General features: G+C 40.1%; 1 protein-coding gene across 2 annotated transcripts; it reads left to right on the top strand.

Moving 5' to 3' along the window:
- Positions 1–785: 785 nt before the first annotated feature.
- On the top strand, positions 786–23,078 carry LOC113967558 (vitellogenin-2-like). 2 transcript variants are annotated; one of them, XM_027683221.1, is made up of 35 exons: positions 786–857; positions 972–992; positions 1,098–1,249; positions 2,609–2,860; positions 3,421–3,582; positions 3,667–3,815; positions 4,413–4,563; positions 4,683–4,840; positions 4,930–5,095; positions 5,919–6,044; positions 6,393–6,611; positions 7,587–7,804; positions 7,962–8,059; positions 8,374–8,498; positions 8,609–8,710; positions 9,362–9,481; positions 9,566–9,755; positions 10,565–10,658; positions 10,751–10,936; positions 11,478–11,622; positions 11,742–11,964; positions 12,055–12,230; positions 12,620–13,285; positions 13,699–13,749; positions 14,627–14,716; positions 15,762–15,974; positions 16,069–16,211; positions 16,599–16,737; positions 17,249–17,384; positions 17,816–18,002; positions 18,328–18,419; positions 19,512–19,609; positions 20,185–20,344; positions 21,732–21,893; positions 22,759–23,078. In XM_027683221.1, the coding sequence occupies exons 1-35, from the start codon at positions 788–790 to the stop codon at positions 22,875–22,877; spliced, it is 5,559 nt and encodes a 1,852-aa protein (XP_027539022.1). In that variant the 5' UTR covers positions 786–787; the 3' UTR covers positions 22,878–23,078. The 2 variants fall into 2 exon arrangements, with proteins under 2 accessions (XP_027539022.1, XP_027539023.1); XM_027683222.1 differs by lacking the exon at positions 1,098–1,249 and having other exon boundaries at positions 806–857.
- Positions 23,079–24,487: the final 1,409 nt, after the last annotated feature.

Below are 24,487 nucleotides of genomic sequence, written 5' to 3'. Positions count from 1 at the left end.
AATTCAGATACTTCGGCTGCATTTTGTGTTTAACTCCTTAGGAAATGCAAAGTTCTAACTGACCTGCTCTCCCATTCCCCTTGCTTTGCTGGGAAGAGTCTCTGTGGCTTTTAACTGTTCAGATTTGGCTGTCATTTACCTTGAAAGATAAAATATTTACTGATGGCTTATGAAATCTTTGTTCATTTCAAAAATATTCCTGGTCAGTGTGACCAGAGCTGAAAGGACATACTGGTCCTTTCATTTATTTAAATTAATATATGCATTCCATATGTAGGGGTTTTCAGTAGAATGTTAGATGTGCTTTGGTGCACAGAGGAATATAATGGCAAGGGACTATCTGTCCTCTTCTCCTGCCCAAGGGGGTGTCTGTAAACCAATGCTGAGGGAAGAGGAAGAACACGTGTTCTGTGATACTGACTCTGTTAATTGGGCCGCTATCATCTAGATATCAGTTTGGGTCACATGCCAGGTCAGCATAACCTGGGCAAAATCAAGCTAATCTGTGGCAGACCAAATGCAAGTGGACGGCTGTGACTCAACCTAGGAATTAAGTAATGTGTTTATTGTAAATTCATTGTAAATGACCTAGTAAAACTTATTAGGATAAGTAGAAGCTTTTAAACAGTTCTGCAAAGGGCTTAAGAGATAATCGAGATGCCAAGGTATGACTTGACTTCCATTATTCCATCTGAAGAGAAAGTGTTTACATAAACTGATAAAAAACTGGAGAATTCAGCAGAATGCAGCCACGTGTTCCTGAGCTCTCTTCCATAAAAGTCTCACCATGTCTGGCAGAGCCTCATTCGCCTTCACTATGAGGGGAATCATATTTTTACTAGCACTCACCCTTGTAGGTAAGGCTACATATCTCTTCTTCAACTTTCTTTCCCAAAGTTTCCTTCAGTTCTTTGGCAGAGATTAGATCTAGATTGAACATTACTTATCTGCTTTTCCATCTCTTTTTACAGGTAGCCAGAAGTTTGATTTTGGTAAGTAAATTTCCTTCTATAACCTTTTCTCCGTGACTTTGTTGTTATTTCTATTTATTAGAACATTCTTGCAAGTATTGTGAAAATGGCTATTATTTCCCACAGACCCTGGATTCAGTAGTAGGAAGAGCTACTTGTACAGTTATGAAGGCTGGGTGTTGAATGGGCTTCAAGAAAAGAATTTAGCCAAAGCTGGTGTACGCCTGAGCAGCAAAGTAGAGATCAGTGGGCTATCAGAAAACACTTACATCCTCAAGGTACTGCATCTTCTTTCAAATGTGCCATGCAACAGTAAACTAAAATCACAGTTGTAATTGTACCTGGCTAATCTGGGGTGTAGGAAAGCTGCAGGAAATACAACTGGAGACTTCCCACTGTAGATGTCAGAGAATGATCTGCAAGCTACAATTTCAGAAGTGAGGAGACAGTGGTGTTTGTTGTGGAAGTTGCTTGTAGCAGGTGTTCCTCGAGACTTTGCATCAGAAATACAGCTGGCAGGGATTCTGTTAGAAAATGGCTATTTCTAACTCAAGACATTTAAGCCTGCTCAGAGTTTAAGATTTGATTCTAGTCTCAGCACACATTTCCAGCTCCTGTGGGAAGCCAGGACTTGGGTGTATAAAATCATTGTCATGAAGGCAACTGATAAACATAGACTTAAAACGTGATAAGAGCTAAAGATAAAAAGTGTTATAAGAGTAAAAATTGAAAGCAATCAAAAAGGAGTATGTAACAATGTTTAGTGTCTGAATAGTGCAGTAAAAGATCTGGACATGTGAAATCATGCCTTGCTGACATCAGCAGTGATAGGACCTGATTAATTCAAAATAGGTATGTTTCGGAAGAATACTTTTGTCTGTTTAATTCAGTCAAAAATCAGAGCTTCTTTTTCAGGCATTGAATTCAGTGACAGAGCTCTCACTGGTTGTAGTTGAGCTGTAGATCTCTCAAAATTATGGGCTAGGTATTGTATTGCACACTACAGTCTTCATCCTGAAATTTTTATGTGTGTGCACTAGGCTGTGCTCTGAGGCACCTGAACTGGCAGTAACTTTGCCAAAGTTACTGAAATTGCTTCTTATTTACCTTCTATCTCAGTGTGTATAAATATATTGTTCATAATTAAAATATTTGGGTTGATTTAAGCAATTCACAAATATGAATCAAATATAGTGACTCGTTTGGTAAAAGAAAAACTGTATGGGGACTAGATGTAAACTTTTTAAATGCTAAATTTTACCTAAAGCAGAATATTTATTTTAAGGCTGAAAAAAGGGAGATTTTTATTTCAATTTTTTTATATTACATTTTTAATCATCCTTTTTCCCTATGAAGTTAACGCAAGTAAAATGTTTCAATGTCTGTGAAAGATAATAGCAATATGTTAACTGCTTCTGTAAGATAAAATAGCACTGCTCAGCCCCCAGGTTTTGCAGTGGTTTTACAATAGTGTAAGCAAGAGACAAAACAATAAACTTCTGTATGACTATCTAAGCCTACATTTGGAAGGAAAAAGAATCTAACTAGTGGTTATGCTAATTTCCTCCAATACATTTGCATATTTAGTATCAAAGTAATTTTATTCTCCTAAGTGTCTTTTCTGAATTTCCTCCCAGATCCGCCCTCCACAATTTGAGGAATACAATGGCATCTGGCCCAGAGACCCATTCACTCGATCTTCCAAAATCACCCAGATGGTTTCCTTGTGCTTTACCCGGCCCTTCAAGTTTGAATACAATAGTGGACGGGTTGGAAACATTTATGGCCCAGAAGACTGTCCCAATACTTGCATTAACATAGTGAGAGGAATACTGAACATGATACAGATAACCATTAAAAAGTCACAGAATGTGTATGAATTGCAAGAGGTTTGTTTTTTTCCATTCTAAAACTACTTTAATGAAAGGTTGTGTTCTCTTTCATTATTCTTCCTTTGAGTTTCTGTTTATTTGCAGCTACTTTTGAATGTTCATAGTAAGAAAAAGATGATTTTCATTTGTATAGAGGAAAATGTGTGCATATGCGTTGAACAAATTAACTGTGCTGAATTTTTTCTAAGACATCTCTCTTTAAGTCTTAACATGCAGTCCTTTGGAGAAAAGAGAATTATTAGCTGTGAATTTATTTGTTATATGGCTTCCCTGATACAACTACTTGACCCATTTTATTTGTTAACTGTTGATATTAATTAATTGATTACTTTTTAATTTTAAACTCCATCCCCTGACTGAGTATTGTTCACATGATGATATTTTAGTTCAATAGGAATAATTGTGTGTAATGGCAACAGCTTTCAAAACATAATTAAGACTGTTCAGTAGGTACTAACCCTCATATTGTGCATTTAGAATCTTCATTCGGTAAAACTTCTCACACAGTGAAATCCTGATATAATTGGGAATTCTCACTATCTGTGTTCATATGCCAGGCTGGAATTGGAGGTGTTTGTCATACAAGATACATCATCCAGGAAGACAGGAAGAACAGCCGGGTCTCTGTTACCAAAACCGTAGACCAAAATAACTGCCAGGAAAAAGTGGTGAAGAGTGTTGGAATGGCTTACATCTATCCTTGTCCTGTTGACATGATGGTATGTGAGATGTGAAAAGACCTTCCTAGTTACAAGCACGGCCATTCTGTACCCATTCACTCTTTGTTCTCTGTCCTCCCACAGAAAGAAAGGCTCGTAAAAGGGACTGCAGCTTTCTCCTACAAACTGAAGCAGTCAGACAGTGGTACCCTGATCACAGAGGTGGTGTCTCAGCAGGTGTATCAGTTCTCACCACTCAGTGAACCTACTGGTGTTGCTGTCATGGAAGCAAGGTAGGTGGAACATGGGCTTATTTCACAGAGTGAGAATAATTATAGGTTCTATCACTCCCTTTCTCTCCCAATTGAAGTGAAATGAGAATTGAGCTCCACAGGAGTTGGATAAAGGTCTGAGTACTCACTCTTGGGGTTTCCACAGTCCTTAAAGTTCAGCAAACCATTCTTTACTTGTATTCTGGTCAAACTGGCACTACAACTACATGGGAGAAAAGGAGAAAAACTGTTTTTCTTGCTTGTACCATAAGAATGCAACTTTACTGTTCCACTTGTCTTGAAAAAGGGGTAATTGATAGTGTCAGGAGGAAGATGGTGCACATAGAAATAAGATCATGCATTACACTGTGTCGGTGGCTCTCACTCAGAAGATGGAAATTTCGCTTCTCCTTGGAAACAATTTCATTGTAGATAACTCTAATACCATTTTGTTTCAGATGGAAGGCTTTATTCATTAGCAAAAGGTTTTACTGTGATAAGAAAAATTATTAAGGAGTAAAACTGATACCATCACAGTATCACTGAAGCAACAAATAGCCAAGGCAGATGGATCAAGAAAGCTAATGCCTTTCTCCCATGACACTTGTCTCTCGACAGACAACAACTCACCTTGCTTGAAGTGAGAAGTGAACGGGGCAGCTCCCCAGACCTTTCCATGCAGAGCTACGGAGGCCTGCGTTACCAGTTCCCAGCAGAATTGCCACAGATGCCATTGCAGCTAATCAAGATGAAAAACCCTGAGCAACGGGTAGAGTATTTTTAGGCCTTCAAACTGATTTCCTAATAATAAAAAACCCCAAAATAATAATGATCATAAATTCTAAAGGATGTAATTATGTAAGCCCTCTCTCTTGTGTTTTGTAACAGATAGTTGAAATACTGCAACACATAGTCCTGAATAACCAACAAGATTTCCATGATGATCTTCCATACCGATTCCTGGAGCTTGTCCAGCTCTGCCGGATAGCAAGTGCTGACACGCTGGAGTCCACCTGGAGACAATGTTCAGATAAACCCCGCTATAGGTATTTCATTGTATCAACTTGTAAGAAAATTTTCTGGCTTTGGAGAATTGAGAGTGAAAATCAAGGATTTTTTTTGCCTCTACTTGCAGGCGATGGCTGCTGAGTGCAGTTTCTGCGACAGGCACCACAGAAGCACTCAAATTCATTAAGAGCAGAATCCGCAATGATGACCTTAACCACCTTCAGGTTCTTCTAAGTGTTTCCTTTGCTCTCCATTTAACTAAAGCTGATGAACACACTGTTCCAATAGCAGCAGTGAGTATATCTACGTTAATCCTTCCTGTCTGACAACAAAAGGAATGATAATCAATGACATCCTTTGATTATTAAGCACATTAGAGACTGGATTCTCCTCTCATATATACTAATTTTGTGCAAATGTTGACCTGTGAGTTTCTTTTGGCATTACATTTGTGAGAGGAGAGTTCAGTCCTCTGTCTTCATTTCCTTACGTTAACATAAAGCCTTTCTCTTATAAGTGCTTTTGAGAATAATCCCCATTTTAGTTTGCTGGGATCACATGGCATGCCTTCTACAGACAAAACTTTGTCCACTTCAGTCTCTTACTTCTGAAACAAATGGTCATTGGTGTGTTATGTCACTTGGACAGCTCTTTTAATTGTGAACTATCCCTATGAATTGGAAAGTGCTGCAAGTGAAAGTATTTGTGCAAGCATCAAATATGTTGACACTATAATGAATCATTTATTCTGAACAGGATTTTTGCTGTCTCTAGTCAATATTCTTCTTCTTGATGAGGAAAAGAGGATATGAGAATGCATCATTAATATAATTGAGTTTTTCTAAGGATATTCCATTTATACAGTGATGTTTATCCATAATCTTTGTGTTTTGAGTGTTATGTTCAGTTGAGGGACAATGTAAGCTTATATATACATATATATTGAAACTAGCGGGGAATTGAGCTCCAAAGTGAAGCTTCCAAACAAATGTCTACAAGCTACTTTAATTTATTTGGATGCAACAATAATTATTCTGAAATTGATCTGATGATTTTCCTGCTCTGAAAGCTTTGTGAAGCACTGTATTAAATAACAATTTTTTTTTTTCCTCATAGGATTTAGTGACCAGTTCTCGAATCCAGAAAAGTCCCATACTTCAACAAGTTGCCAGCTTGGGATACAGTTCTGTGGTCAATAGGTACTGTTCTCAGACCTCGGCTTGTCCTAAAGAAGCTCTCCAGGTGGGTGGCTTTTTGTCAGGTTTTTTTTTTTAATAGCTTAGTAATGCTTATTTTATTAGCTTAATTCTTTTAAGATACAGTATAAATATGGCAATTGGACATACACATACACATTTCATAAGTCTCCTTCAGAACCAAGGCAATTAATTGTTTTATTAATGTAGATACTGCTTCAGCATTGAAAACAAAATTTTCACATTGGAAGGGTAAAATCCTGAGAGAAGCCACCACTGAGTGATTTTATTAAAACTAGTTGCTTTATTGTGATAGGGTTTTCAGTGGGTAAGGGGAATACTGTGGACAATCTGTACATTAGGAAGAGAAGATTGAACTATGCTTTGTCTATAGCCCATCCACGACCTGGCAGATGAAGCGATCACCAGGGGCCGTGAAGACAAAATGAAATTAGCTCTGAAGTGCATTGGCAACATGGGAGATCCAGCCAGCATCAAGCGCATCCTGAAGTTCCTTCCCATATTTTCATCCAGTGCTCCTGATATCCCCACCCACATTCAGATTGATGCCATAATGGCCTTGAGAAAAATAGCTTGGAAAGACTCCAAAACTGTAAGTAGGATCTAGTAGCTTTTCTTTACTTAGTGAATTAGAGAATATATACTGTAAGGGTAATGAATTTAATGGTATCATATATGTGGATTCAGCATGTTTAAAAAAAAAGATTATTTTTAAGAACAATATTTTACAATTTTATATTCAGCTGATATTTTCTGCTAAGCTGTAATGATTATTAGTCAGTAGGAAGCTTCCAGAAGGATATTAGCAGTGTTGCTTTCATCATCTGTCATAACCAATTAAGTCCTGTGCTAGTTATATTTAGTGGACATTTAACCACCTAAAAGTCAGCCATATAATTTAAACTGCCTCTGTAGTAAGGAGGAGAGAGAGAGAGACTTTCTGTTAAACTCCTAGGCAAAATGTCAACATTGCTCTGCCTCTTTTAGACCCTTTCCTTAAGGCTGGATGAGTCACTACTGACCCCCTACTGAAGTTGCTTTCACAGTAAGTGTAGGCAAGACTCCTGCCTTTCAGATGGTTTAGGTTTAAGACCTCTATGAGAAACAATTCACTCAGACTGTCTTTGGCAAACTGATGAAGCTCCCCTCTTAAAACTGGTCTAAAACAGTGAAGCATGCTCACTTATTCAGTGGAATTACTCCAAAGAATGAATCTGTCTTATTATCTACAGTTGTTTCTTTCAAAGTTATTCACTAATCTTTGAAGGGCAGTAATGCACAAAGCAATGCTGATGCCTTTTTGATTGTGGTGAGTTGGCTCAATACATTGATAGATGGACATTTGTTTCAGATTCAGTGCCAGCTCTTCTCCATGATGCTGTTCCACCATGGCCCCTTCAGTTGTCTGAATAAAATGATGTGGAACCATGCAGTAAAAAAAGATCAGGAAACCTTTCTGGAGGGGTAATGACCCCCTGTCCCATATTTCTTGTGGCTTAGGTGTGGATTGAGTTTGCAAAATTGTCTCAATTATTTGGTAATTGCAGACACTGTTTTCTCTCTGCAGGTGCAGGGATATCTCATCCAGATCCTTGCAGATCAGTCGCTTCCCCCTGAGGTGCGCATGATGGCTTGTGCTGTTATCTTTGAGACAAGACCTGCCCTTCCTTTGATAACAACGATAGCCAATGTGGTGATGAAGGAGAGCAATTTGCAAGTGGCAAGTTTTGTGTATGCCCACATGAAGGCTTTGGCAAAAAGCAGGTTGCCGTACACGTACAACATGTGAGTAGAGACAGGAGCAAAGCAGGTGATCTCCTGCAAATGAGTTCTGTTACATTCTTTTTGGTGAGCACTACATGTGCTGATAACTGAAGACAGTTTATATACTGATAGGGTGCAACTTGTTTCCAGATATTATTACCTTTCTCATTTTGTTTAGATCTTCAGCTTGCAATATCGCCCTTAAGATGCTGGCCCCCAGATTGGACAGGCTGAGCTATCGGTATAGCAAGGTGATACGTGTTGGTGCTTACTTCGGTGAGTAAAAGTGTTTCAGGGACCAGGAAACTTTCACTTCAGAAATCCATTCTTAAGAGATATTAAATCCTTTGGAGAAATAAGGCATTCTCCATTTCAATGAGAAATTAAATTAAATATGAGGGTCACATGTTTAAAAGTGCATGTGTAGCCCTATAATAATTTCTGACTTAACAAGATTTATGTAACGATATATCTTACATATCATTACATAGTGTATGATATATCAGTGGAAAAATCTGCAGAAATATGATCTTGAATGGCAAGCAGAATGGTTAGAAAGAAGACATGTCTCTTGTTTACTTCTACCGTAGATAACTATAAAGTTGGTGCTGCTGGAGATGTCTTTATTATGAACAGCCCAGGAACAATGTTCCCATCAGCAATAATTTCCAAGCTGATGGCATATTCTGCAGGGTCAGTGGCTGATTTGGCGGAGGTAAATATTTACCTAAATCAATGATAAAACAAATTAAAATTAAAACTGATGACAAAGTGTCACCTCTGTAAGTATGTTTCAGACTGCTCCTTCTCATGCTGTTTTTGTAGGCTGGTGTCCGCGTGGAAGGCCTCACAGATGTCATCATGAAACGAAATATCCCATTTGCTGAATACCCCACATACAAAAAGATAAAGGAGATTGGAAAAGCTGTAGGTATTTTCACTAATGCAACGTGTGGGTTATATAAGGGGGTATTAATGAGGCTTCATGTACTAGTGAGGCTGTCTCAGAAGCTAAATTACTCTCCTAAATGTCAGCTCAAGTATTTCTGTGAAGGGGAGATATGCAATGGGTAGGCAGGGGACATCTGCCATGGCTGCAATAGCTTCTGCCAGTTCTTGCTCAGGCTCTGCCTCCTCCCCACCTCACAGATGGCTGCAGAAGGAGCACGAGAGGTGAAGGAAGTGGCAGGCATTGCAGCATGGTTTGTCACATGCCTGGCAGGCTTCCTACTCCCTCCCTTCATCTATCTAACCTAGTTTACAGGGATATACCTTTGTCTTGAAGAGAAAAGATTTTTTTTTTGCTGTTTTTTCAAACTAGGTTTAGTGGTATTAATGGTCTAGAGCCCCTGTGTAAATGTTATTGCATTGGAATACCAAACACTAGACTGGAGCCTATTCATGGGCATCTCAATGGCAGGAGAAAGTCTGAATTAGTGCCACCATGCTATTTATGATCAAAAATTTTTCAGTGGGAAATGGCAGCTTGGCCAGTGATGGGTCTGGTCACCTTGCTGAATTACCACTTGTAAAGTGTTGCATTAAGAAACTTTGCTTGTTTCTTTATCTGTTCCTCAGCTGTTGGGATGGAAGGAGCTGCCAACAGAAACCCCCTTGATGTCAGCCTACTTGAAACTCTTAGGCCAAGAGCTGGCCTACATCAACATCAATAAGGAAGTCCTACAACAGGCTGTGAAGGTACCAGGGACCCTTACTTCTCTTTGCAATATTTGACACCATTGTACTTTCATATCCTAACCTTGGATGTCTGTTTTATTGCAGACTGTGCTAGAACCTGCTGACAGGAACACAGTGCTGAAGAGACTCATTAGCCAAATCCACAGTGGCATTGCAGGACAATGGACACAACCAGTGTGGCTGGGAGAGCTGCGATACATTGTGTCTACCTGCACTGGTCTGCCACTGGAGTACGGGTTATACACGGCTGGTCTGGCCCGGGCAGCAGTCAGCAGTGAGTTGGGTAGTGGGAGATCAGCTGTGTGTGTGGTAGGAGCAGGTCAGGCACTGCGGGGTCAGGCTGCCCCCCCGGGAGGGGACCCTGACAGACTGGAGTGGATGGTCTGACAGAAGTGTGATGAAATTTGACAAAGGCAATGCAAAATCCTTCACACCTGGGATGGAGTAATTCTTGAAAGTGTATAGGCTGGGCATCACCCAGACAGAAAGCAGCTTTGCAGAAAAGGGCCAGGAAGGCCAGCACAAGCTAGTACAGTAAACCAGCAGTGTGCTCTTGTGGTGATGAAGGCCAACTGCATCACTGGCTGCAGAAGCAAGAGTAAAGCTAGCATGACTATGATTTGCACATTTGAGACTGCATCTGGAGTACAATGTCCAGTTTTGTGTCCACAGGACAAGAAAGATGTTCACACTTGATGTGAGGAAAGATTAGAGAGCAAGAGTTGTTTAGCCTGGTTGTTCTTCATCCACTCTGTCTTCTGACTCCCCACATTTCCGAAATTTTAGTGTTATAGTAATTATCAGACTTTCAATTTGGGTCAGTTCTTCATTTTCTTAGTATATTTTTATTTCCATTTTCAATACGTTGCATCAGAACCTTTGTCTACATAATGATCTTTCTGTATACTTTCAGTATTTTTCAGACTCATAAAAAGATCTCATGTACTCCAAAATCTGTCTTGTTTTCTAGTCTTATTTGTTGTACTAGCAAAAATATTACCTCGTACTGAAAACTGTCATTTGCTTACGTTCAGATCCGTTCTTTCACTTTTACCATGTTTAAACGTGCTCTTGCATTTGCAGTTGATGGAAAGATAACTCCCCCTTTAACCGGAGACTTTAGACCTTCACAGTTGCTTGAATCCACTGTGCAGATTCGATCTGACATAAACCCAAGGTACAGGAGGTTTCTAAGACTTTACATATGAAGGAGGCTTTAGGGGAAGGCAGAGTCACACATGTAAGTCTGACTGCTTCACTCTGTTTCAGCTTATATGTACAGACAGTTGCAACAATGGGTGTCAACACAGAATACTTCCAACATGCTGTGGAAATTCAAGGCAAGGTCCTGACAAGAGTGCCAATGAAGTTTGACACCAAGATAGACGTGAAACTGAAAAATATTAAGATTGAAGCAAATCCATGCCATGAGGAAACTGAGATAGTGGTTGGAAGGTATGGTAGCTTTACTTCGGAATACTTCGTATTGCTGAAACCTGACGAAGTTCATCATTCACTGACCTCCTACAGAGGTTTCTAGACAGGCAGAGTGACTCTTCAATGTGTAGCAGAACCTTTGGTATGAAGTGCAAGGAAGAAAAATAGGGGAGCTAAAAATCAAAAGATACCTAAATTATTTAGCAGCTTAATTTTTACTTTAATTTGTTTATTATTTTGTGTTCTTACTATTTTTCCATTATTTTATTGTCCTTTAAGGATTTTAATTTTTATGTTTGAATGATTTTTTTTAATTTTCCAAAAAATTAAAATGTAAATTTATCCAGATTTTGAAAGCTTCACATGATATAAGGAAATTACATTTGTCATGAACTCTTACTTGTTTTCAATAATATTTATATTTATTAATTTATATATAATCCCTATGTTCAAATGACAGATCTCTGTGCTGTCTCATAATACTGACAGGGACATATTTAATTTAACCCAAAGACAAGGGGTCAAAATAATTCACCATTTTTTGCATATATCTCAACAGACATAAGGCTTTTGCTGTATCAAGAAATATAGGAGAACTAGGTGTTGAAAAGAGAACTTCAATTCTCCCAGGGGATACTTCATTAAATATTGTGGAAGAAGCTTTCAAACCATCAGAGAGAACTTCCAGTGAAGGTTTCACAAAGGTAACCTATTGCTTTTTGCTTATATAGTAATATTTACCCTTTCTGTAATGCATGTCTGTAGTTTTATTCTCACCTATGACATACTCTCAGTGGTATTCACACACTCATCTCTAATGCAGCAAGAAGCTGACAGCATGGCAAGGAAACATGCCGATAGCTCTCAAGAGGATCTTCGCCATGTCACAGGAAGAAAAACCCATAAACGAGACATTTGTGTCAAAATGCATCACCTTGGTTGTCAGCTCTGCTTTTCTAGAAGGTCACGAGATGCCAGTTTCCTAAAAAATACATATTTGCACAGATTAATTGGAGAACACGAAGCTAAAATAGTCTTGATCCCAGGTAAAATGCTGAGCATGAGCCTTGTCATCTTAGGTTTTTCAGTGCTGTTTGAAGCAGTATAACCTTCTAATATGGGCAATTGGTGTGTAGTTGAAACAGATGCTGATATTGACAAAATTCAGCTGGAGATTCAAGCAGGATCCAGAGCAGCTTCCAAAATTATTCAAGAGGTAAACTCAGAGTCTAAGGAAGAGGATGAACCATCTCTATATAAGGACATTCAAGCTAAACTGAAGAAGATTCTAGGCATTGAAAATGTGTTCAAGGCAAGTGACTTTGAAAATTAGAGTGGGGAACATTTTCCCCTAAATGAAGCCAAGAATTTGAAGTTCAGTGTGGAAAGATGGCATGGGAAAGAAAGGGTGAGGCTAGTTTGAAAGGTGCCAGTGCTAGGCCTGTCAGTCAGTGCTACATCTGGAGGGATTGATCCCTTGGAGTGCATCCAGCTAAGTCTTCTGTGCTGAGCTAGATTTCAGCTTGGCAGAGTGGATCTAAGGGAGTTCTGCAGATTCTTCAGTGAGTGAGGCAGGAAGATGGGTTGTTCCTTGAAAGGCTGATGTGAGAAGCTTGTCTGACACCCTCAGAAGTTTTACTTTGTAAACACAGAACCAGCTGTATCCTCTCTCTTACACTTCTCTGTGAACTGTTTTTGCAGGTTGCAAATAAAACACGACACCAGAAGAAGCGACCTTCAAAGAAAGAAAACATTGTGCTAAGAGAGCTTGGGACAGAGCCCGATGCAAAACATCCCTTCAGCTCATCTTCTGCCTCCTCAGCTGCCTCCTCTTCCTCATCATCTGCTATTTCTCCTGATCATAAAAAGGCTGTGGATGAAGATGAGAATGATCGAGAAAAGCAAGCGAGAAACAAAGATACAAGCAGCAAGAGTAGCAGTAGTGGCAGAATTAGCAAGAGCAGCAGTAGCAGTAGGAGCAGCAAGAGTAGCAGTAGCAGCAAGAGTAGCAGTAGCAGCAAGAGTAGCAGTAGCAGCAAGAGTAGCAGTAGCAGCAAGAGCAGCAGTAGGAGCAGTAGCAGCAGCAGTAGCAGCAAGAGCAGCAGCAGCAGTAGCAGCAAGAGCAGCAGCAGCAGTAGCAGCAAGAGCAGCAGCAGCAGTAGCAGCAGCAGCAGTAGCAGCAGGAGCAGTAGCAGCAGCAGTAACAGTAGGAGCAGTAGCAGCAGTCATCATAGCCATGGGCATCACTCAAGGCATCTGAATGGCAGCAGTAGCAGCAGCGAGTCATTGAGCCGCTATAGCCACGGGCATCATTCAGGACATCAGGATGGTGGCAGCAGCAGCAGCAGCACATATTCCAAAATATGGGTAACTTTGTCAGTAAATTGACACTGCTAATGTTTCTGAATCACATTCCTGATGGTGGTTGGTTTTGCGTGACAAATCAGGAAATTATGAATTGACACAGTAAATTTTAGCAATATAAAATTCCAAAATTTATTCTGCAAACACATCTGCAATCATTGGCTCAGATGACTACTTCAAAGCATGTCAAAAGTTTCCACAAGTTTGTTGAAACTTTTGTTATAGGCAGGGAACTATTTTTTTTTAGCAGTTTATTGTCCATATATTCATCTTGAATTATGTGCTTGTGGCTAAACATACAGACCTATGTATGAATGATTACTAGTATTATTTAATTTCCAGTGCTCAAATTTCAATATAATTGCAGCATTTCTTTTCATTTGAGATTTTTAATCTTGTTTTTATCGTATTCAAAGGCAGTTCATGAGATTTACCAGTACCGCTTTAGATCAGCACATAGACAAGAGGTGAGTTTTTCTTTCCTCAGTAAAAGAATTATGGAAACTGTCGTGAGTCAAATGGAGAACTTTAAAGGCAACTTATTATCTTTGTTGAGGAAAATTACAGTACTGATAACATTAGAGCCATGGTGGTTCTTCTGATATGTGTAAAGACAGAGAGCTATGTGCCTCATTGTGTTGTGCACGATGCCATTTGTGGCTCTGCAAAGGAGATGAAAAGCCTCTACCAAAGCAATATGAGAGACTGGAGCTGCCCACTTTGGAGAAACAAAGATCCTACCATCAAAAGATTGGATCATTTGACTGGCTTTGATCATTTGGTTTCTTGGGTTGGAATCACTGCTGATATACACCAGGATGATGATGTGGACAAACACAGGAGGATGCCTTATTATTTTGGTTTAGCAGATTCTTACTGCAGCATGAGCCTGCCAGGAGCAGTGTACTTGATATTAGTGCTCCTCAAAAAGTAAAATTTCAACTGTGTGTGTCCATTCAGATGATCCTTTCCATCCAGTTGTCAGGTCCATTCAGTGTGTCCTCCAGTTGATAAGACTCTTGCAGGAGTTCTGGTCTTTCATATTAAATTGAGAGGCTGGTTTCCTTTGACTTGGTTTGGTCCATTATTTTTTCATACAGGGAATTCTCATCTAAACACACTCCTTATTTGTTTCTTCTGAGGCGTCAGATATATTTGGGCAAACAAGATTTTGCAGAGCTAGATCACACGTACTAAGCAGGACAAAGCCTACTGCAAGTCATCGAGCTGCTCAGAGTTGGAACACAAATTTACCAACACCAAGTGCCATGACAGTTTAGCACTGCCTAGTGCATTTCTTCAAGCATGCTTTTGAGTTAAGCATGTTGTGTTTTTTTCTTACAGTTCCCAAAAACAGTACTCCCAGCTGACCGACTTAGCAGCTCGTACTCTTCTACCAGATCCAGTCGTGCCTCATCTAGAGCTGCTTCCCAGGTTAGTTGCATCATTTTTAGGAGTTTTTGATAGCTTGGAAGAATGGCATGTGGCCACGCACTTGCAGTAATTCTATATCTAAGTTAATGGGAAGGGAGAAATGCCAACCTCTCAAGTCTCAGGTATCAGTCAAGCGTAAGACACGCCCTATAATTCCCACACATACGTTCCTCTGCAGTGAGGATCCTTCTTACTTGCATTGCAACCCTTCCCTCATGGGAATCCCACCCGACAGATGCCTGCAGAGACTCATCTTGCGAGCTCTGCAACCAGGAGGGAGGTTGAGGTGCTGCAATGCCAGTGTAAGGACATTGGTGGTAGCAGCTGAGGCTCAGTCTCAACAAAAGCCGTGCTCCAGAGGGGACGTCTGCACTCCTCACCACCACCCAGTCAGATGTGGACAGGCTTGCTAATAATGGAGTGAAGGTATCAAAGGTCATAGCGCATTTAAGGCCCTGCTCCAAGGGAGGAGGTTCTTCATGTTGAAGACAATATCCTGGATTATATTCTGTGCTGGCTTGCTGTGCAAACACAAAACCTGCCCACCCTACAAAATCCACAGCTGAAGTGTGAGGTGAAAGCCAACAGACCGCCCAGACAGATAAACAGGAGGAGCACAGCTGGGGGATGTTATTACTGTGACAATGAGTGATGCATGAAACTGACAGCTGATGCTGTTCAAATTGAACCACTTTTATTCACAGGCTGGTTATTAACAATGAAGCCCAAATCACATAGTCGTTACTGTATTTTAATCCCATGAGTATTTCCATGGTATCAGCTGTAGCTGAGGAAATGGCACAAATTTTGGATCATATAAACACAGTGGTAAAGTCCATCTGTGCATGCAGAGGCACATGCACATTAAAGACATATGCATGAGATTTTGTAGGCATGTATGTATGTGTGGTACATATGATGGTATATATTTGTGGTTCAGTTATTTATTTTTCATTTATCCATCTCAATCTTGCATCTAAAATGTTCCACATGGTAACTCTTTTATAGTTATGTTCTTTGCATACTTTCTCCCCCTTCTTCTTAGCCTAAGTTTTTGGGAGATGTTAAAACACCAGTATTAGCTGTTTTTCTTCATGGCATCCATAACGATAAGAAGATAGGAGGCCTCCAGCTCGTGATATATGCTGTTATTGACTCCATCAGGCCCCGGATGCAGGTATTTGTGTCAAACCTCACAGATTCAAGCAAGTGGAAGCTCTGTGCTGATGCTTCAGTCCTCAATGCTCACAAGGCAGTGGTAAGACTCAAAAATAGTTATATACAGCTGTATGCATCACAGGAAAACCATGGTCCGTGCATTAAAAAATGGATCATTTATCTCTCCATTACAGGCTTACTTGAAATGGGGACAGAATTGCCAGGACTACAAGATTTCGACTGAGCTGGTGACTGGGCGGTTTGCTGCCCACCCTGCTGTACAAGTGAAGCTTGAGTGGCCTAAAGTTCCTTCCAGTGTGAGATCCATAGCAGAATGGTGAGGCTTTAGTCCTTAGTGACACTCATTCACAATATTGGTCAACTGGGAAAAATCAGCATCCACACGTGAGGTTCTAGTAGCTAAAATACTGGCTAATATTTTATTCTCAGATCTGTCCAAGTACTGCCTTTGGACATAAAAGCTGAGTGACATTACATCCTATTTTAATGTACAGTAATTCTTTATACTGGATGTAATTACTGAAAACTGAGGAACAGATCCTTCCATTCACTGAACAGTAAAGCAGAGAGTGGGCGTGAGCCCAACAAGTGATCCTGAAGACCATTATGCTACTTACACAGAGGTGTGAGACAACCTGGTTGGGATGTGTGCAGCTTTTTGCTTCTCCATTTCACCAAGTCTTTCTGATTTGAACTTTTGAAGGTTTTACAAGTTCATCCCTGGGACTGCACTTATGCTGGGGTTCTCTGAAAAAACAGACAAGAATCCTTCTCGACAAGCCAGGGTGATCGTGGCTCTAACTTCTCCAAGGACATGTGATGTTGTTATCAAGCTTCCTGATGTAATTATGAAATATTTTTATCACTCTCCTATTTATTCCTAGTAGAAAAGTGTGACTGTTGCACTTCAATTACAGTGGGTCAATTCTGAGAAAGAAAAATTAAGTAAGCATCACTTTGGGTGCAAATGATGAAAACAACTTTTATTTATCTTAAGCCTTTTGATATTACATAGAAGGATATTCATATGGTGCTTCTGTTCACAGAGAGAGACATGGGTACTCATAATTACATGAGTTTCCATCTGTAGTAGCCCATAAGTGTTCACCTCATCACCTTTGAAAGGGAGTAATTCATTTTCTCCCAAATAATACCTGAATGATTTCTCTCACACCATGAGAGAAAACTATGTAAAAGCAAAAACCTTGTGGGCAATGAGACAGATGAGTGGGGTTCACATAAAGTCTTTGCAACCAAAGTAGAAGAAATAGAAATCAAATTCCAAATAGGAGAAAAATCTTAGCTGTTTGTTGGCACAGTGTATTTTGAATGTGCTTTTGAATTCTTTTTCAGATTACCCTCTATGAAAAAGCCATCAGGCTTCCCCTGTCACTTCCTGTAGGTCCGAGGATACCAGCCTCAGAGCTGCAGCCTCCCATCTGGAATGTCTTTGCTGAAGCTCCCTCTGCAGTGCTCCAGAATTTGAAAGGTTGGGCTCAGAAGCATGACAACCTCAGTGTCACAATTTACTTGAGCATCTTCTGAATTTTTGCTGGCATTATTTATCTCCAGTTAATTAGGAAATGTTCTGTAATAAAGTGAGGATGGTTCAACTGGGAGAAAATATTGTGCATATAGTACGGAAATCATCAGCATTTCAGGAATCAAGATACCAATTCTTTGAATTGATAACATTTAAAGTTTCTGGCAATTATTTTTTGTTAGATAGAGGAGTATATTTTCCATGCCTTTTTAAGAATTTATGGGTGCTTAGTAGCCAAAAGCCCCTGTAAACCATACAAAAATATCACATAGTGGAAAAAATATAGAGGTAAAATAACATGGCACTAAAAATAAAACATGACTTGATGGCTTTCTCTTGTGGAAAAGCAAATACTCACTGGCGTTTTTTTTAACCAGCTCAGTGCTCAGTTTCCTACAACAAGATCACAACCTTTAATGAAGTTCAGTTTAACTACACGATGCCAGCAAACTGCTACCACATCTTGGCTCAGGATTGCAGCTCTGACCTTAAGTTCCTAGTGATGATGAGGAATGCTGAAGAAGCTGTGAATCTAAAAGCAATCAACATCAAGCTTGGCATTCAGTAAGTAACTCCTGCCAGATGCTGGGAGCATGTGTGACCATCGTCCACATTTAACACGAGAGGAGCTTTGATCTGAGCTTCACTGCAACAGTTTAGCAGCCCCCGGGATTTCAGCGTTCGCCTTATTTACTTTCCATGCACGTTGAATGCGATGCTGATGCTGTTATCCTTCATCATAGGTGACAAGAATACCCCGATGTAATTTAAGTGGTTGAAATAAGCTTATGCTGTGACCAGTGATATTTAGTGAGCAGGAAAATGCCAGTGTCACTGCATGTGTGTGAATGGGGCACAAACAGGGTATGAACACTCTTCTTCTTAACAGTGACATTGATATGCGTCCTGCAAACGGATGGGTGAAGCTGCTGGTAGATGGAGTTGAAAGCCCCATGACAAATGTTTCATACACATCTGCTGGTAAGTGATGCAGCATATCTTGTTTAATTTTCCCATATGTTTTAGGAGAAAGAAAGAAAGAGAGTCTATGAAACAGATTTTATCAGTTTTTTATCAGTTTGTATTTACTAAGTGTCCTTGGTTTTAAGGTTAATATTTAAGAACGTATTTTACTCACTTGCATAGGAACTTTTAGGAAGATTGATTAGGGTGTGAAGCTCTTGATGTGGCCAAAGTAAGCAAGATATAACTAACATGAAGATCCCTACTTTTTGTACATCACTGCAGCTCCTACTGAAGTTCCAAATTTGAGAAGTGTTTTGGTTATGGTGTAAATCTTGCTTGTTTAAAAATTTTTGAAGTAGAGCTTTCCTAAAATTCACCACATGTGACTTGTATACCAGTGTTTTTTCCCAATTTGATTTGTAGGTATAAATTTGGCTTGCATTCTGAAATTTGCTATGAATAGATATGAAGAACTAGTAAAACCGCCTGCTTGATTCTCTCAGAGCAGGAATAGTTTTTCTGTGAAAGGTACAGGAAGACCCTGTTGCATCCTGTGCTGTGCAGTCAGGAGCTATATTCAGTGTGGGTATTCCCTGCCTGTAGAGCTGTAGTATATGGATCAGGCTAAATCTTGCTGAAATTGGGTTAACGTGTGCCAGTGCTGAGCTCTGTCCTATTTGTTATATACTTCGGAAGTGATGATTGTGCTAGAAATGGCTCCAGTGACAGTCTCGGTGTTCTTTGTATTTCCATACTCCAATATAGTGTACTCAGGGTCTTGTTTATCTGCACAACCACACAGATGCTACAGACAGCTCTGAAATAATTTCTAGATATAAATATGAATATGTTAATAACCCAAAGAAAAATGAATAAATCTTTGATCATTAAAATTGTCTTCCAACCCTTTACAAACACCTATTTTCTATATGTAAATATTTCTAGGGTGCTTTGTTGTGTGTCTTGTTTCTTGAATAGAACAACTGAGGAATTTTGAAGAAAAAAACCTTTTAGAAACATGACAGTTGCTTTTTTTCTTTCTTAAAGAGGCTCAGTTTGGTCTGGTTTTAGTTTTGTTTTGCTTTGTTTTATTTTGTTTTCTTCTAGGTGCTTCTCTGTGGATCCACAGTGAAAATCAAGGGCTTGTACTTCTTGCCCCAGCCTATGGCATTGATAAATTGTACTTCGATGGATACACATTCAGGGTATCGCTCTTCCTCTTCATAAGCTTGGGTGTTGAGAAATTTCCATAGGATTCTCTTAAATCTCATGAGTGCATGAGTGTACAGTGGCAAAGGCAACTCTGTGCAGGGCCCAAAAAACCCCAAGAGGAAGATGATGCTACAGGATTGCACAGTCCTGCTCTTTATTCCTCAGCGTGAGAAATGAGAATCCTTCACAAACAAAAATACCTTCAGGGTGCATTGGGAAGCAGGTCTGTGAGTGTACATGTGCTGAGTCGTCAGTGCCTTTGCAAGAAAAATGAGTTTTCATCTCTTCTCCACTGTTCTTACAACTGTATAATTCTTCAAAACAGCAGAAGTGCACCCATTCTTTTTAGATAAATGAATGCTTTAAAGTCTGCACTAAAAATAATATGAAACAGGAATGTAAGAGATTGGTAAACCCTACTGTGTCTATCTCCTATACTATCAAAACATCCACCAGACAAAATGTTTGTTCATTAACTTATACTGGAAGGGACCTATATAGCAAAAATCTGCTCTGTAGGTATTGCTTTTTTTAACTTGAAGTGCTTTTGACTTTTTTTTCCACAAAGATTCAAGTTGCTTTATGGATGGCAGGGAAGATGTGCGGAATATGTGGAAAATATGATGCTGAATGTGAAGAGGAATTTCGGATGCCCAACGGATACGTAGCTAAAAATGCAATGAGCTTTGGGCATTCTTGGATTTTGGAAGAAAAGCCTTGTAGAGGAGGTATGCAAGTTCTAATAAATTTAATATAATATTACTGCAGTTGTTTAGAAAATGCAGAATCTGTTCAGAAAATTTTAAATCTGTATACATTCTGGAAATAAAAAGCATACTAAAAAAATCATTATAAAGTTATACATTATACCTGCCAGTTGAGAAAGAAATAGGAAATCACAGGCTAAACAAGTCAAAATATGCAAGTTAGTTGAAACTAAATAACCAAGTGGAAACAAAATCTTTGTTTCAGTTTTGAAGTGTTTTGGAAGATGATCAGAAAAAAAAAAAAGCAAAAGGGTAAATTCACACACAATGCTTTGATTTAAGCACAACAACATTTTCCAGACATCAGTTTTCAGCAACTGATCCGTCAAAAAATAGAATGGGGATTAGTAGTTGTTACCATGGCTGGCCACCTGATTTTTGAACCAGTGCAACCTGTCAAGTAAAGCATTCAAGTACATGAGCAGTTCCAGGGACTTTTGAAACAACAAAGCTGTCTTTTAAGTGTTTCAGTAGATTAGGATCTTATGGTGTGCTGATGCTCTTGGCTGAGGTTATGGTGCAACACCATAGTGCTCAAGGAGAACAGGAACATAGCATTTGTAGAGACTTGTCCTGGTGGAAAGGACTTCCTCAGTTCCTGGAAATGGCTTGTACATATTTAGCTGTGCATTAACTGTTATTCTTCTATGTCTTTGTCATGAAAACTGGGCATCAAACTTGCTTTACATGGATATGGAGTCCACATGCATGTACCCAATAATAGTCCTGTGGTTGGTAATGACCGCATACTGTGTTTCCATTTAATATACAGCAGAAAGTGCTGGAATTTTAGAGCATAAAAATTATAGTTACGAATAAGTTCTGGTCTGTTTAGCTTCTCACTTGTAACTGTTTATCCTGGGAATCCAAAATGAGGTCAATATTACTGGTTAGTAGCAATGACTTTTGCATTCTCTCTCCAGCAATTTTGTGTCTGAATCACAGTGGTAATAATGTAATTCTTAAGTGATTAATTTTATTTGTTCAGAAATCTCCCCTTTAGTTCTGCTGCTGAATATTCAACATTTTAAAACATGGTTTGATGGCTATTCAATAAACCAGTTGACTTTGAAAAATGTTTATTAGAAAAGTACATCAGACTATGTTTCTACATCCTGATCTAGAAACAGATCGGTTGCATTTGAAATTAACTTTCCATGATTCCATATCTAATTAGCCAATTTGAAAGGTTTGTCAGTCAGTAAAGCTGCTTCATTTATGACCAAAGCACAGTTTTCACAGAGGGAAGTTGTTTGCAAATTGTCAGTGTTGGCAGATCGGTCCTTCTGGGGAGATCTGGAGCTTCTGAGTGTAAGCACATAAACTATCACCCGTGACTGTGTTCCAGTCTGCAAACTGCGACGCTCATTTGTGAAGCTTGAGAAGACAGTTCAGCTCGCCGGTGTAGAGTCCAAGTGCTATTCCACAGAGCCAGTGCTGCGCTGTATGAAAGGATGCTCTGCCACCAAGACTACTCCAGTCACTGTTGGCTTCCACTGTCTCCCTGCTGGTAAGCCAACAGAAATCCTACTGAATAGGAGCTGAACAAAAGTATAAATAGACTGTGACTTGAGTCAGTTATTCTACTTGAAAAATATGAATAATCTAACATAGCCACAGGTAGGGATGGACTTATACTGCCTTATTGATTTTTTTATTAATATGTAAACATTCCTTCAGCAAGAGAGATTATTTTCTATTGTAAATTTAAAATCTAAATTACAACTTAAAATCTAAACTAAACTCCCCTTCATGGTGCTTAAAGCTCAGAAGATAAGGGCAGGATAACAGCACAGTCAACATTGTGATTCAGCTGAAAAACTGTATACTGCAACCTATGAGGACTGAGCCACATATGACGATGTGCAGCACCCTGAAACAGGGATTCTTGCCTTGTATTTTTTATATATCACTGCCTTTGGATGTGATCCTATTTCACTGAGCTGATTTAGGCACTAAAAGGGCAGATGTGGACAGGATTCTTGTACACAGGTGCAGTGATACAGGAGGACATACTTTTTATTGTATATCATAGTTCATAAGAGATTAGATAAGGTAGATATAGATTATATAGATCATAGAGTTATGTCTGTTTTCCAAGTTTGTTTTTTCTTAAAGACCCTAATACCCTTTCCTAAATGTATCATTAGAAAATTCTACATAGAAGTAGTAGCTTTCAAGGTAGAACTCTCTTATTGATGAAGTGGGTTTCCTGGAACATCTCTGTGTGACTTCAACAAATACAAATATGTAAGTCAGTGAGGAGCAGCCAAACCTGCTGTAATTAATGATTAGTACATGGTAAATGTGCATGGTACCTTGCAGAACTACTTCTGCTGTGTACTGTTTGCTTTTCATTTCTTGTTCCCTATCAGATTCAGCTACCAGCCTGACAGACAAACAGACGAAGTTTGACCAGAAGTCAGAGGACATGCAGGACACTGTTGATGCACACATAGCATGTTCTTGTGAGGACGAAGACTGCAGTGTGTGAAGCTGTACATTGCAGCATGGGAAAAACCAATAACACTTTTATGTTTTTATTATATGGTGTAAAAAGCCTCAGCTAAAGGAATAATAGAGACACTAAATTGTTTGAGGATGTGTGGAATCTTCTCAAGTAATTTAAAGTATTAAACTTTATTATTGTAGAAACTATTATGATTGCCCATAAATATCTGATTTCATAATAAATCCATGCATGGAAAAAATTATGAAGGCTTCCTTATTTCACTGGTCATGGAAAGAGGAGGTCTGCATAGGTTCTTCGCACCCCACATTTCGTAGACTTGAGTTTGTGACCATCTTCTGTGTATCAGGCACATGTGTGTGTCAGGCCCCACTGAGAATCTGGGTTGTGTAGCTGTGGTACCAGGCTTCTGCTTGTTCCCCCAGTGCTTTTTTCCCTGGTGCTGGGATCCTGTGCATTTGGAGCAGGAACTGATCACCTCTGTGTGAGGCACTCCCTGCAGCAGCCGTGCAGCCGCGATGCTTTGCAATAGCTACATGGTGGGCCAGTGCTGCTACAGGGAGCAGCAGGGTCAGGGAATAGCCTGAATGTCATGCCACTGGGCAAGGCTGGTCTGTGGGACCCGCAATCAAGTTATGTTTCTGGTGGAGAGGCTAGGGTGAATCAGGGGTCTTTGACCACAACAGGGTGGTGTTACCCAAGCACACCACCTGCCAAAGGGTCTGAAGCAGAGCCAGACCTCTGCACTTTGGGTGACATGCCCCAGCCACTGTGCCCAGCATGAGTCCTCGCTGAAGCCACCATCAACAGGTGGGCTCTGCCTCCTGCCCACCTGCCACAGGTCTGTGTGGGGACATGCTCGTCTGCCCTGAGCACTGGAGCCCAAAGGATTCCAGCAGATCTGGAAGATGTTTCTAAGGCTGTGCTTGCAGGCTGAGTATGCACACTGGGTGAATGTGTTTTTGAAAACACTTGAGAACATTCTGTAAAAATTGTGGGTTTTTTGCTTTCTCCGGCAGCTTTGATGCATTCAATGGATGCGCATATATAAGTTTTATTGTTTGGATATGAGTTTTATAGTTCAGAAAGGTAAAGTCCTTAGTACCAAAAGAAGCATGTTTGAAAGGTCTAAATATACAGTTCTGCAGTTTAAATGCTGCCATGGTAACCTGTTCTGCAAAGTGATGGGGAGCAGGCAGCAGGCAGGTTTTGGGCCCTACCCAGCAGCAGCAGTAAAGTGATGAGCTGGTGGTTTTGCTGCTTGCCTGGAAGTCACATGGAGCAGTGACAGGAAGCACAGACTTTTCAGGTAACCTGGGGCTGAATCCAGCAAAATTCAGGTGTTCATGTGGTCCCCAGAGCTGGGCTCCGTGGGGGGCTGTGGCATGAGCTCCCAGCTCCAGTGGGGGCAGCCACAGGACTCCTCTCTTTCCAACATGCCAAGGCTGGAGCACAGTTTTGGGGGGATTGTCATCTTCCAGCCTCTGCATTCAGGTGTGATGAGCCCAGCAGGAGACCCATGGGTGAGCATTGCCCAACCACAGTGGCAGCCTGCAGGGGGATCTGGGCTGTGGGTATCCACCTCAAGAGGGGCTGTGGGGAGCCCATAACCAGCCTCTGCCCCTCTCCCCCAC

The sequence above is a fragment of the Neopelma chrysocephalum genome, unplaced genomic scaffold (assembly GCF_003984885.1).
Source record: "Neopelma chrysocephalum unplaced genomic scaffold, ASM398488v2 Primary Assembly neopelma1_64, whole genome shotgun sequence".
In the NCBI taxonomy this organism is placed as follows: domain Eukaryota; kingdom Metazoa; phylum Chordata; class Aves; order Passeriformes; family Pipridae; genus Neopelma; species Neopelma chrysocephalum.
Note: the sequence above shows the minus strand (reverse complement) of the source record. Positions and strands in the feature narration are given on the sequence as shown.

Bases quoted from the DNA above. Each gene is read 5' to 3' on its own strand.
- LOC113967558 (XM_027683221.1), top strand. From the start codon at position 788: ATGTCTGGCAGAGCCTCATTCGCCTTCACTATGAGGGGAATCATATTT. The intron at 8,060-8,373 runs GTGAGTAAAAGT...CTTCTACCGTAG, and splicing joins ACGTGTTGGTGCTTACTTCG to ATAACTATAAAGTTGGTGCT. The intron at 10,659-10,750 runs GTACAGGAGGTT...ACTCTGTTTCAG, and splicing joins CGATCTGACATAAACCCAAG to CTTATATGTACAGACAGTTG.